Below are 14,144 nucleotides of genomic sequence, written 5' to 3'. Positions count from 1 at the left end.
TTTCAAATCTCTGGTATTTAATCTTCCCGAGAGAATGGGATTTGGTTCAAACGACGCTGGGTGAACCTCAGCTGAACTTCAGAACGAATTCTACCCCTACCTCCACACAGTTGTTGGATGCCTAATTATAATTAACTTATTTGGCTAAAAAAAGAGCACTTGGGCTGCAGCAGATGGTATCATTCCAGAATAGTGGGATTTCTGTGAAAGTGGCACCATTTCAGATGAGATCTCCCGATTCTCAGAACAGGACTGCACGTGATGGGGAGGGGGGGGAGTGGAGAGAGGGGAAAGAAGGAGATTTGGGATCTTGAGGTCTCGCAACTTACTTTCAAGGATAAACTTCCAGAAGATGCGTTAAGACTGTGGATCTGTGACCGCTTTTTGCGTTCTATCAATTTTCTTTGCGATGTGTGAAAAAGAAATCAGGTGATGAGTGATGCATGTGGTGCATTTGAATATTTGTATGCTATATTTATATTCGTCATCCTTGTACATGGAAAGCATCTGCCTCTGTGCCTCACAGATAAGGAAAGCTTATGTACAGTAGTACCTGAATATGACGTGTTTCAAATACAGTGATTTTCATTTTGATTATTGATAAGCATAAGCCAAGACATGGGGATCTCTTCATGTGTAATGACCCGGGAAATAAGAACTTCAGTATGCCTCCGATCTAGATCATGGATCTTTGAAGACCACTAACTCGCAGGCTTAATCTTCAGGTTTAGACCCTAAGCGTAGTGGGCGTTTGTATATGTAGATTACCATTAAAACAGACAGGAATTCTAAAGCAATAGGAATTATATAGGAATTTCTGTAGCGAAGTGCATCTCTCTGCACTGATGTGACTGCAGGTTTGATGACAACATAATAAATAAAGCATAGAAACAATGAAATTCAATGTTGTCAAGTTATTTTCTGAGTTAACAAGGTAGTAATATTTTATCTGGCTTGTAAAATTTTGCCTTCAGTGAATTAGTAAATAAATCATTGATTCCTCCTGATGAGGATTCTTAGCGTAGGTAATATCACTTGAATGTTTGCATGAAGTGTTCTCGAAGAAAAAGCAGGATAATCTTCATTATAAAATGTGTTGGTAATGTCTGTGGGATTTTTTTTTATCAACTTTGAAGAACTGGAGCAAAATCCCAATATTAGCCATCAGAGCCTGAAATTCACGTTGTGTCAAAGAAGCTAAAATTCCTAGCAGTGTTATTTAAACAGACCAGTCCCCTGTTTGGTTGTAAAATAAAGTAACTGCATTAAATTTATTCCTGAAGAAGCAGGGGATGCCACAAACTGCTATGTCATTGGCTTATCTTCTTTGTAAAATGACATGGAAGGGAGGACTAGGAAATCCTAGACAAACGTCTTCATCAATAGTAGGTAATTTACTAAAACTATTATTAATACACGTGTTTTCATGCTTACTAAAGTTGTTTGGGCAGGAGGAGACATCTGAAAGGGGCAAAGTAAAATGAGAGAAACCCGCCTTGGAGCCTAAATGACATCCACAAAACATGCACAAGCTAATATGGGATGGTGGCCCGTTACATCTGCAGTAACGCACATTTTGCACATGCAGATCTGCAGGTTTTGCACGTGCAGTGACTGTGCATTCGTGTAATTTACTAGTTCAGATCCAAAGGACCGTTTAAATCACGCCTTATGTATCATGTGCCCGTGTTTAAAATGGTTTAATCTGTAAAGGAGCTTAAACAATAATTTTGTAAGTATTAGACATTAATGATACTGCTGTTATATTGGAAATTGAAATTGGGTTCAGCTGAGCTCGGTTCAGGTCATTGAGGCTAGAGTTGCAGTAGTCTATTAAGATTTCATTCTCCTTTTATGCCAGTGACAAAAGGCTCCTAGCTAATTTCAGAAATGCCAGATTAATATCAAGGGATGGTAAGAATTTTGGTGATTCAGAGAAACGTGAAAATAGCTGCCTGGTGAGTAGAGGGTATCCACGTTTGGCATAAATAATACTGCCTCACTCTACCAGCTCTGAGCTTCCACAAATAGCATGTTACTGAGTAATAAGTTAGAAAATGGTTATAATAAACTTCACTAAGATCAATAATCAAGGTTTTTACACAGGAGCTGAACTAGCCTTATAAGGAAGACTTACAGTAATATTTATTGCATTTTTACTCCAAATTCTTTCTTGCGGTGGTTGTTGCAGTTTGTGTAACAAAGGGTTGATGCTGTACATCGATTTTATGAAGGCACAAATATAGCTAAATGTTACATGCTGAATAGCGAAGAAACATAATAATCAGAGCTTTGTCTTCTTGACTGTCATTGTTTTCTCAATGTGCTGGACAATTCCTGTAGTTTAGCTAAAAGTAACTACTTTCCGCACAGAAATCTTAAGGGTGGCAAAGTTCAGTCTACTGAAATTACGTTTGCTAGTTTTGTTGTTCATACATCATATACTGAGTATAATTTTCAAGTTGGACCATTATCTCATTTTGCAAGGCTTAGTCTTAATGGATTTTGTAAAAGAACGTACTGGAACTGAAAGTTTTATGCATTGTAAATTCCACTATTTTAAAATTGGTCAAAACTGAGCAGAAGGTAAATTTCTCACTGTAGCTATCTGATATCTCGAGAACCTTTGAGAAAAAATCATCTCTATCATCCTTTAGTCTATTTTACAGCTAATATTCAGTTACAGAATTAGACATGACAATGAGAGCTTTTCATAAGGCTGTTTCTGCGAATCCCTTAAAATACTCTGTTTAGGAAAAGCAAGTCTGGGTTCGTTTTTGGGTTGTTACATAGATATTTTATTCTACTATAAACCCCCTTATTTTATCCTGCTGATAGGACATTAAGATATACTTTCACCGTACGGTTTTCTGGGATCTGCCCTGCGATAAGTGGCACAAAGGGAATGGGCATGGGTAACTCGGGGTGTCGCTTGCGTTTCTGGAGTCTGTGTAGGATTTGTATGCCTGTAAACTTGTGTGGGTACATGAAGGGTCAATCAAATTTAAAAGCAGAAGTAATATGAAAAAAATGCACTTTCAAGATTAGTATCTTCCATCCAGAGCCCATCCCATTGCCTGACGTTTCTTGGTCGATAACTTTGTTCTTCCCTTAGTACATCTGCTTTTTTTGCTCCCATTTACAATATACCTTAGTTTGTTTTTATGCTCAATTAATGAGTTTTTTAAAAGGCTTTGGACGATAGGATTAAAAATGCAATATGGTTCTCAAACTCTAAGAATATAATGGTTTCAACAATTGAAATAATTTGTGCTTTGACTTGTACTGCTCTGTATTACAGATTTTTTTTTTCTTCTCCCCTTTTCACACAGAGTATGATTTCTTCCATTGTGAACAGCACTTACTATGCAAATGTCTCAGCAGCAAAATGTCAGGAATTTGGAAGGTGGTATAAACATTTCAAGAAGGCAAAAGATATGATGGGTAAGCAAAAAAAAAAATTTGCCGTGATGGTGGATACATACCATTATGTGTCACACTGAGGTCTGTCACAGTCATATAAGAAGCCAGGTCCCTTCATGATAAGTTTAGGATGCTTTTGATGAGTAGATGTAGAAAGTACATATATAGTGAAAGAATTCATTTAAATAAATATTTGCTATTGAAACAGCCAAACTGTCTTGGGTTGCCAGAGATGTAAAGCTGTCATTCTGTAAATCTAGAGATCTTCTACCACCCAGAATAATTGTTTAAAAAACCTGTTCCTGGAACTGTGGCGGACTGATTTTTTTAATGTATGTATTTTTTTCTTGCTCTGGCTAATGTATATTTAAAGAAACAGGGTTCTATAACTATCACTGCCTTCCAACAAGAATGCTATAATTTTATGAATTCCTATCTTTCTCTAACTTTGGGACCCTGATTTCAATTCCTTTGAACAAATAGTTGTTGTGACAATTGTTTGCTTGTTGTAGTAAGCACAAGTAAATTACTAGAGAAAAATATCCATCAGTGGGACATGCTAATTCTGTAATACCTTTTATCTTTTTGTATTGTCCCTTTTTAAAAGTGCTTCTTAAACCTGTTAACATAATTTTGAACACTTTATGTCAGAAAATTTCTACATAGTTTTCAACAGAATGAAGAAATGGGACCTCAATTTGAATTGAATTTTGAGCTTGACTTAGCTTTCAGTACTTGAAGCAAGATCATTCATCTACCAAAACGGGTTCCTTGCCTTTTATAGCTTAAGGCTGTAATGAAGACAATGCATCACTTTTGTGATAATTGCTTGAATTACTATTCCAAGTGAATGGCCCACTTGGGTTGATCTCTACTTTCCGCTAGTGAAAAAAGGCAGCTTCTTTATCTACTTTGTACCTTCTGTGCAACACTGAACCCTTCTTCTGAGACCACCAAAGTCGGTGGTAAGACTTCGCTTGGTTTCAGGTGGTCCATGTGCGAGGCAGCAGAGCGCCTGCATTGAGGGGGTGACTTTTCCACAGCATCCTCTCCCACCTCCATTGCTGCAGCTCTCCTGCGTGGGGCAACCCCTGCAAAATTTGCCTTAGGTGATCTCCCAAGACAGGTCCACCGTCGTGTGCTGAGGGACTGATCCAGGCTACCGGATCTCTGTGCAGAGAGATCCAGGCTATGGCTCTCTGCAGAAGACCCCGCTTTCTTTTTTTACTTTTAAATTTCTGCCCATGATAGGACAGAGGGTGAAGGCAGGGCTGCGGGCAGGGGTCCAGCTGCCAGTTTCTTCTTCCAACTCTCATCCCTGTGGAGGAAAGGGTGGTCTTGCACCAAATGGCGGTTAGTTAGTGAAGACCGTAATTACTATGAAAAGCTCAGATTGCCTTTTTTTTTAAAAAAAAAAAATGCTTTACTAGTTTAAGAAAAAAAAATTGCTACAACACTTTTGTGAAGATACTGGAGTTTGGGTTTTTAAATAAAGCATATTTTCTTAAAGCTATTTTCAGACCAGCATTGCGAAAGCTCTAGAACTGAGATTGTTCAAAATGAAAAAAGTGGCACACATTGATAAAAAGGAGACTCCTTTACATGAGCCTAGAGTTATTTTATATTGTCTTATCATGCGGAAGAGGGGAGCTGGAAGAACTCTTGTAGTTTAAAAAAACTGTGTGGTTAATTAAAAAGGAGGGTGTGTCAAGGCAGATGAGTTAATATAAGAAAAAAAAAATCAACCATGTTGCAAGTCACTGAAAAAAACCATGCATACATGGTTGCAAGATAAAGCAGCCCATCTGTGTAATTTACATAAATTATACTAGTTCCTAGCAGTCCCATACAATTGATGCGGCATCTAGAAATTAGCAGAGCATGGGGAGGTCCACACCCCACCCTGCTTGTTACAGATTTCCCGTGGCTGGGAACTGCAGATGTCGTGGCGGGGACGCCGCGGGAGGAACAAAACCGGTCACGGGGGGCTTCTCTCTCTGGTCGGGGTGTGCTTTCCCCTACCAGCCCTCCTTACCCTTTGCGCAGATGCGCTCACCGCTTCACCCGCGTCTTCTGCAGCGCACAGCCCGGTTCCCCGTCTCTCTCGTCTTTGCCCCCTCTCTGGTGGCTTGCTGCCTTGGCTGAAGTCCCCTGCGTCCGTCGCTGCGGGGACGCGCTCAGCAGCCGCGCGCTCCCGCTTCGGCTGCGTTGTGCCTTTGCAAAACTCTCAGGAAGTTACTCCTTCGCCACACGTGGTTTCCAGCATGTGGTTTTGCCTCGGACGGTTCCTCCGAGGGCCCGGTGACAACGATGGGCAGTTTGTTGGATTTTTTTTTTTTTAAAAATATTCAGTACGCCGTTATCTGTGGGTAAATTTGGAAGGCAGCTAGCCGCAACAGTGGTGTTACGGCCTGCTGCTCTGGGCTGGAGCATACAGTAAGCTTGAACTTGAATGCGCCATTTTGTATTTATTTCTTTGTATTCACACGTCTTGCGAGGAGCGTGAAGTTTGTGATTTTCACTCTTATGTTGGCTTTTTCAATGTTTCTTTTCCACCGTAGTTGAGATGGATAGCCTTTCTGAACTATCCCAGCAAGGTGCCAACCATGTCAACTTCGGTCAGCAGCCGGTCCCAGGGAACACAGCCGAACAGCCTCCATCCCCTGTTCAGCTTTCTCATGGTAGTCAACCATCAGTTCGGACCCCGCTTCCAAACCTGCACCCTGGACTTGTATCTACTCCCATTAGCCCTCAGCTGGTAAATCAGCAGCTGGTAATGGCCCAGTTGCTGAACCAGCAGTATGCAGTGAACAGACTTCTAGCCCAGCAGTCCTTAAACCAACAGTACTTGAACCACCCTCCTCCTGTCAGTAGATCCATGAACAAGCCGTTGGAGCAGCAGGTCTCAACAAACACAGAGGTGTCTTCCGAAATCTACCAGTGGGTCCGTGACGAACTGAAACGAGCAGGAATCTCACAGGCAGTATTTGCACGCGTGGCTTTTAACCGAACTCAGGTCAGTTGTCTTTTTTCTTATTTTTATTTTTTTTTTTTAATCTGAGAGTCCCTTCTTTCTCTCTCTTATTTAGTGTAATTACCACCTTTTAAGTCTATCTCCTCGTTTCTGCCTTGTCACTTAGCTCCTGTGAGGGAACCACGCTTCCTCGCAGGACCAGTGTCCATGTTGATACAGTGCCAAAATCTTCAGTGATTGGTTTGTGGTAATACCCGCTGTTCCTCTCTGGTTGTGATGGTTCATGAATATCTTAAACTTAATCTTCCCGGGAAAGTACGTACACAGCTTTCTGCAGAACCATTCACAAAGTCGCCCAACGGATTGCCTTTGGGTTTGCAAAGGTATACCCGTACTGACCACGTGCATGCACTGAACAACCCATCTTTCACAGGTGTACCTGAGATGGTCTGTTATTCTTGTTTGCGTTTGTTTTTATTATTTTCTGGTAGAAATCTTAATAATATCTTTTCAGGCTTCTGAAAAGATTAAAAAATAAAAGCTTTATTTTTAGATCATCTACTCTTTTAATTTATTTTTGTAGTTTGTTGCAAAGACAGTAGTTGCTGAGATTGCCGGTGTCCACGTCAGAACATATACTTCAGCTCTTCAATGCAGAAAAAACTAGCCCTAGCGAAGCTGATAAGTAACACTAAAATGTGTTATTTTTTACACCTGTTTTAGAAGCTAACCCTGTTATAATTTATTCTGCTCTATGAATTTAACTTAATGCCATGTTGCATGGAATTTAATCAAGCAGAAATTATGGAAGAAATGTCAGTATGTCCAACTCAAATAATAAGATCTCAAAATTTTAGAAGTCTGTTTTAACAGAGAATACAATAGGATTTTTTTAAAAGGAAATATTTAAAAAAGACGTAGGTAAACTTGCTTTGACTCCACATTTTTAAACTTAAGGAACAAGTATTTGTCCATTGTAGATTATAGTAAATAAATCATAATTTGGGCTTCTCTTGAAATGTTGATGTTTCTCCCTCCATAGTTTAGAGAATAAAAATTCTGTTTCAAATGCACTGGTACCAGGTTTAAATCAGCATGTCATTTGTAATTTTCCTGAATTATTATTGCCTTAATTTTTACATTAGCTCCTTTAGCTAAAAGAAAGAAGAATCATGGTGTGAATTCTCTGTAGAGCTCTGTGTGTGTGTGTCTTTCCTCTTACCAGCAGAGGAGGTTTCCAAGATTGGGTCTTTCATACCAAATTTCACGGGATAAATGAACTCATGCAAGGATTACCTGTGTAAGTTAGGTTCAGGCAGTGTCACTTGTTATATTTACAAATAAGTGAACTAGAGGTTTGTTTAATACAACATATAATATTTTAATTATTGATACTATAAAGTATTGAAATAATAATAGTAGCATCAAGTTACCGTGGTTTGCAGCTGCCATCTTACCTGGGCAAAAAGCCAAGCAAATAATTTAGAAAATAAATAGTTTATTAGATATTTACTTCTTTCTCAGACTTGCCTAAAAGCAGCTTGTTTTCTCTCAGCTTCCTCCCCCCCTCCAAAGTCATTTGTTCATTTTTTTGTCAGCTAGGTTTGCATACAGCTTTTGGCCTTTGTCATTCGTGCATGAACAGTATTTGTTACCTTGAAATACAAGGACAATTGGTTCTGACTGGACATTGAATTTGTATGACAGTATAAGAAGATGCTCTTGAGATGTGATGAATGCAACCAGACTTTTAGGGCAAATATTGATTCCTTTTTATTATATATTTTTCTTAGTAAAAGTTTCATTAAATATTTGTTTGAAGTTCAATTCTTTCACAGGCCTTGTGGTTAACCAGCTTGGTAAAATGTGTTCAAAGTGACCCAAAACTGGGAGGAAACCCCAAAATGAACGTTGAAAACAAATTCCGTGAAGAGATATGAAATATATATGTTATATGTTTTAGCAATTTGCAACCAAACCTACTTGAAAGAACGCAGAGTAGTATCCCTATATCGTAGAGATTGTGTTAGCTTGTCAAATTCGTGTTTGCAGTTAGCTACGTAAGATTTTGCAGTAATTGTTATGTATTGTGGCAAACATAGAGAACAGAAAGGAAAAATACTAGGAGCCTAGGCAATATTAGCCTCAGTGTTGCCAAGAAATATCTCAGCGTACTTCTAATATGAAAAGAAGCCCCATTGAAATCCAGGGGAGTTTGTTGTAGGCTTTGCTGCTCACCTTTGCAAAACTGAAAATTGTTAATTGTGCCCACAGTAACAGCTATGTCCAAGTATAAATACAAGTAGAGATACCTGTCATTGTTATAAGAAAGTATTTAAATTTGTTTTGCTTGCTGTACTTCAGAATTTATCTCAGGTTATTCAAGGATACATCACATTTAACTAAAATTAGGGCAGCACTTCAATAACATGATATTTAAATGTTATTTTCTAATATTGATGTAATATCTTTTGTCTTTTTTTTTTTTTTTGGCTAGAGCAAGTGAAAATGCTTGTTTAAATTTATCTACTGTTTTCTGAGATAAAAAGCTAACTCAGGCTTACCACTGACATTTTTGAAACTGTCATAAGCATATTTGAGCCTTGTCCAGGGACCATATCATGTCATCAGTTTCTGAAGGCAGAAGATCTCACTGAAATCAGTTAGGAGTTCTGCGCAAAAAAAAAAAAACCAACCCTGATGTCAAGATACGGTCTCAGATGAGGGGAGAGATTAGCTTTCAGTGTAAAAGTTAAGGAAGGAAGTGAACTATGAGAGTAACTTAGCTTAATGTTTTGGCAGTAAAAATGGACTTTGGTTGAATTGGCTGAAGATGTTGGCACCTCTTGTTTTACAGACTTGTGCTCTGCAACATGAGTACAGAATTTGGTGGGGGATTTGGGTGGGGAAAAGGGGGTTCTACCAGCTTAGTGGGGTAATTCAACAGTTTTCCAAGAATTTCTGATTTAGTGGAAAAATGTTGACTAGAAATGTTTCTGCTTCCTCCAAACCCAAAGGAAAGAATTTGGTAAAATTACTTCTGAAAACTAGGGTGTCTTTTGTTTTTTTGTTGTTTTTTTTTTTTTAATTATCATCTATTTATAAGGCAGGAAAAAACCCTCAGCCATACCTCAGAAAATTTGGAGGGTGTCTTTAATATCTTCTTGGATAACTTCCCCCCTGTCCTTGACTTCAAAATGGTAGTTTCAAAAATGTGTAGTTCTCAGGAAAGTGCCTTGGGAAGTTTAATCAAAGAGGAGTCCAGGAGGCTATAACTTGAATGAAAATTAGCGTCTGTACAGGCACAATAGAACAATTGTTGTAGGGAGCAGAAGTGGTTTGGGAGGATGGAGCACCTCTCCCCACGAGAAATTTCCCAGTGGTCCTTCTAGGAAGGCTTCAGGGGGTCTGAAGTGTTATTTGTCCTCCGGCAGTTGCGATTCCAGCTCACTGGCTGCAAAGAAACAGACTGAATCCTGTTAGCGCCTCTTTGTAGTGCACCATGGAAAAGTTTGTCAAGTCAGGATTTGCGCTAGCAGACCGGAGTTTCACCTCAAGCATGGCTACCAAATGCGCGTATCACTCTGTGTTTGCTCGAGTAATTTCTGTAAATCGAGCTGGTTATGTTTCGGTTGCCGTTCGGCCGAGTTAATGAGCGTAGTATTTTTTCCAGCTGATGTCAGTGCACTGTGCAGACACCTTCGCTCTCTTGGAAGAGCGAATTCAGTATTTTCCTGCGCTTTGCTGGCCGGAAAGTGGCATTCGTGATGGGGTTGGTGGCACCGAGCAGTCGGGGCGGGGGGGAGGTGATGGTGCCGATGCATCGGGGCAGCCCCCCATGGTGTGGTGCCCCACGCCAGCCTCTGCCACAGCATCCCCATCAGCAGGGAGGCTCAGCCCACCCCTGCAAATTTGGAGTTAAACTGGGAGGCTCTCTACTCTGCCTTGTTCTTCTTGAGAGAGCTGGAGCAGAGCATCAGCCACCTTCGGAGCCCGAAACAAATAAACAAACTCCTCTGCCATTTCTGTCCTGCGTTTGTAAATGTAAACACGGGTCAGGAAACGGAAAGCTTTTGGGTTCCCGCAACCCAAGAATGTCAAGTCTGACATTCAACTTGAAGGCGCAGCTTAACCTGGTGCACGGCAGGGTGACGCGCACGGAACTGCGCGAGCAAGGAATTGCGTTAGTCATGGTTGTGGTTGGAACTGTAACTGGGGGCTGCCCGTCTCTCGCTGGGTGCACTTCCAACCAGAACGTTGGCTGCTCCAACTCGGGTGCTGCTGTACGGAGGTGACCTCTCGGCTCCATCCTCACAGAAGGAGGGGGGGTGCTTTTTTTTTTTTTTTTGCTGCTTTTGCCATGTCTGACTATTGTAATTTTTCTTCTTCCCAGCAGTGACAGTTTTTCATCTCAAGGGTTTAGAGTACTGCTTAGTGTTTCTGCCAGATACCTTTTCGCTCCCCCTCCTTTCTACTTCACCCCCATGCTTGTTTAAAATATTAGCTGCTGGGATACGTTGCCTTTCCTCCATGTATAATGCCTTTCCTCATTTGAGAAAACTTCTATGTATTTAGGACTGTGCTCGCTCATGCTAATTCTGGGCAATTGCTATTTCGAGGGAGAACACTTGGATGCAGTAAACGGCTCCGTGTAATTTTAAAACAAAATCTAAGTTTACACAAACCACCTTCTCGAGCACTTTTTTTTTTTCTTCCACTTTGTCTTTGGCACACTTTATTTTCCAGTAAAATGAAAAATGAAGATGGATTATTCAAAATTGATAACAGTAATGGACCATCATGTAATGTTTTATTGAATTTGAGTTCTGTAAATTATGTGGTAGAGGGAAATTTGCCTGCTTAAGTATAACAGAAATTGCCACTGTATTCATATAATTCTTCGTAGTGTAATTTAAGAAAAAGCACACTATCCATATCACTATTGAATAAAAGGTAAAAAGGTGCTATTACACTATCATGACAGCTCTCCTCTTGCTACTAAGCGACATAGATAAATGTGTCTGCTTATAACTTACTTGGCAGGGATCCAGGCTTGTGGGTGGAGCTTACGGATAATCTTCCACCTGGACATGGGATGGGAGCACCCCGCAACGGAGAGGGAGAGCGTTCAGGGATGTTCCGCGTGTTTTGGGGAGGTTTGGGCAAATTGCGTTTTTCTTCTGGGAGCTTTGAAGTTCTATCAGGCTGATAAAATCTATTTGAATCAGCGATTACGTTCAAAGAGGAGACAAACTGGGGGCCAGACAGGCACTGTTTTTGTTCATATTGGCAGACACTTTCGTTTATCTCCATTTTTAAAGAATTCATAATTAGCTTTTGAAAGCTCTGATAATATTTATTGAACATTTTTGTGCAATTAGTAATGAATTATACTTGTGATGACATGTAAACTTTCTTTTTTTTTTCTTTTTTCAATGGGACCTGGTAACATTTTAAGAAAACACATTTCCAGTGCAAAAAGAATACAAGGGAGGAAGAGTGAGGAGGGTACTGAACCTGACGGTGTTCATAATCTCTACACAAAACAGCATTTAGCTTTTATGCAGTACAGTATCAGGAGATTGCACCAAGACTTGTATCTTGGCACACCAGTTCCAAGCCTGGGAAAAGGAACAGTAAATCTCTGCACGTCAGCATGGGGCAGGATGTGAGAGCTGGTGTTCTCTTTCTAGGATTTTCCCGTCTTGTCTAACGAGATTTAGCTGAAGTTTTGTCCTCAGAAAACCGAAAGTGGTAGCAATGAAGTAATACATGAAGCAGGCAAGCTGTATTGTAATACTCTTCCTGCACCTGGTACTACACCTTATTTTTCATGTTATTTCCTCACATATTCTGACCTTTAGGTTCAAAGCTCCTAGAAGCAAACACCGCCCGCCTCCTTGCCTTCTTCCCGCTCTCTCATCTCCCGTCCTCTCCTCTGCTCCTTGCTCGTGCAAAGAGCTGTGGCGCTGATAGGGGAAGGGGAGGGGAATGACTACTTAATGGCATTTCTAATCACCAAGAGGTGTCCTGCAGCAATGGTTATACTGAGAAATGCAGGAAAAACACAAAAAGTAATTCTCTTTGTTTACTTATTTCACTGGGGGGGGGGGGGGAAGTTATACAAGAAAAACTGCCTTTTCTGCTTTTTTTTTAGCTGCCCACTATGTGGCAAAGGCTTATATGAGCAAATATTTTCTAATATGGGCTAAAGTATTTTTCAAGGACATTTCCTGTGGCTGACAGTGGGCTGGCTGTTAGTGAGGAGTCTCTTCTCCTGCCAATGATCAGTCCACTTCAGTGTAGTTTTTCTTTCTTCTTTTTAATCCCAGTGTGGTGTTTTCTGCACAGTAGCAGTCAGAAATCACACGTGTTTCCACCTCCATCATACATGCTGTGCTCTGCAGACAGCTTTGCCTTGTCTCCAGTGGTACAAAATCATTTTTTGCCTCCCTTGGAGGACGGGTCATGTAACCCTACCAGTGAGAAACAATAGTAACTGTGGGTTTGAGTACTTAGAAGTAGAAAAAAAACACTAGACAATAATTTAATTTCCATATTTGCTAATAAGTAAATTTATTATTAGACTAGTCGTTAAGAAAAAATTGAAAACTTACACTCCACTCAAATGCCACTTTTGTGTGTAACTCTTATTTACCTTCTGAGTAGTTTCTGCCTGGATACCAGAAAAGAGAAGGGATGAAGAATAGTGATAAGAAAGTATCCTCCAGGATGATTTTTTTTTTTTTTTTTTAATCCTCTTCCAAATTATTTTTCATGCTGAGTGCTGGAAAGGCTGTTAGTGTTTTCCATCCCATTTCCCTCTTAGGTGTGCAGGCAGACAGGGCCGTGAGGACCACGCTGGCCCCAGTGTAGTGGTTAGCACCTCCGTCCTCATCGCCCCCGAGAGGTGGAGAGGCGATGGGGCAAATGCAGAGCTCAGAGCTGCACTGGTGGGCTCTGACCGTGCCTAAGCACAGCTGCCTGAGAGCATTGGCTTTGCAGCAGCACCTTCGTAAGGGGCCTTTGCCCGATGGGATAGGGCCTTTGAGAGAGGTGACAACTTCCATAGGTGCTGTGAGCATCGGACTTCCCTACAGAGGCGGCTGATGCTTGGACTGTAGCTTGCTGTTGCAGTCCATTAGGAATGGATATCTTCAGTCAGGATTGCCTCTCTTTAGATTTTTTTATTACCTGCCTCCCTCCATTATCCCAAATAACTCACAACAGTTCTTTAGAAAAAGAAACATCAGGTTGTGTTATTTCTTTAAAATCATAGCCCTGCTCCCTTGTTACATTAGCAATAAAAGCCCTCTCCTTGTCCCAGCATGGCAACAGTGTTTATTCTAAAAAGTAGTTCATATTTGCTATTGCAAAAGTTAGTTTTCTTATCGCCACCTTGTTACTTCCAAGACCGTAGAGCATTTTGTATGCCTGACGTATTTAAAAGGAGAATTTGGCAGGGGGTAGATTTCGAGAACCTGTTGACATTAAAGTTCTAGTTACGCTCACAGGTTCATAAATATTTCATCTTTTAGAGTAATTAGGTGTCCCAGACCACCGGGCCTGCTCCGTTGCTGAGAACCGAGATGAAATGATTACGTAGGAAGCCTGGTGTGGTCGGTACAAGCCGCTGGCAGCGCGCTGTCTGCGGCCTGCCCCGTCGCTGGCTCGCTGTTACGGGTGCCCTGTGTGCCCTTTTCTTCTCATTCCCCGGTGCTCGCCCTAATTTATCGTTGACCACTTT

General features: G+C 40.7%; 1 protein-coding gene across 1 annotated transcript in view; it reads left to right on the top strand.

The window, feature by feature from the left end:
• The window catches only part of SATB1 (SATB homeobox 1), a 77,120-nt gene that overhangs the window by 25,936 nt on the left and 37,040 nt on the right, over positions 1-14,144 (top strand). The window contains exons 7-8 of the mRNA XM_082479269.1: positions 3,333-3,444; positions 5,985-6,439. Coding sequence (XP_082335395.1) covers positions 3,333-3,444; positions 5,985-6,439 — 567 coding nt within the window. The remainder of the gene's footprint in view (positions 1-3,332; positions 3,445-5,984; positions 6,440-14,144) is intronic.

The sequence above is a fragment of the Vanellus vanellus genome (assembly GCF_965231255.1).
Source record: "Vanellus vanellus genome assembly, chromosome: 2".
NCBI lineage: Eukaryota > Metazoa > Chordata > Aves > Charadriiformes > Charadriidae > Vanellus > Vanellus vanellus.
Note: the sequence above shows the minus strand (reverse complement) of the source record. Positions and strands in the feature narration are given on the sequence as shown.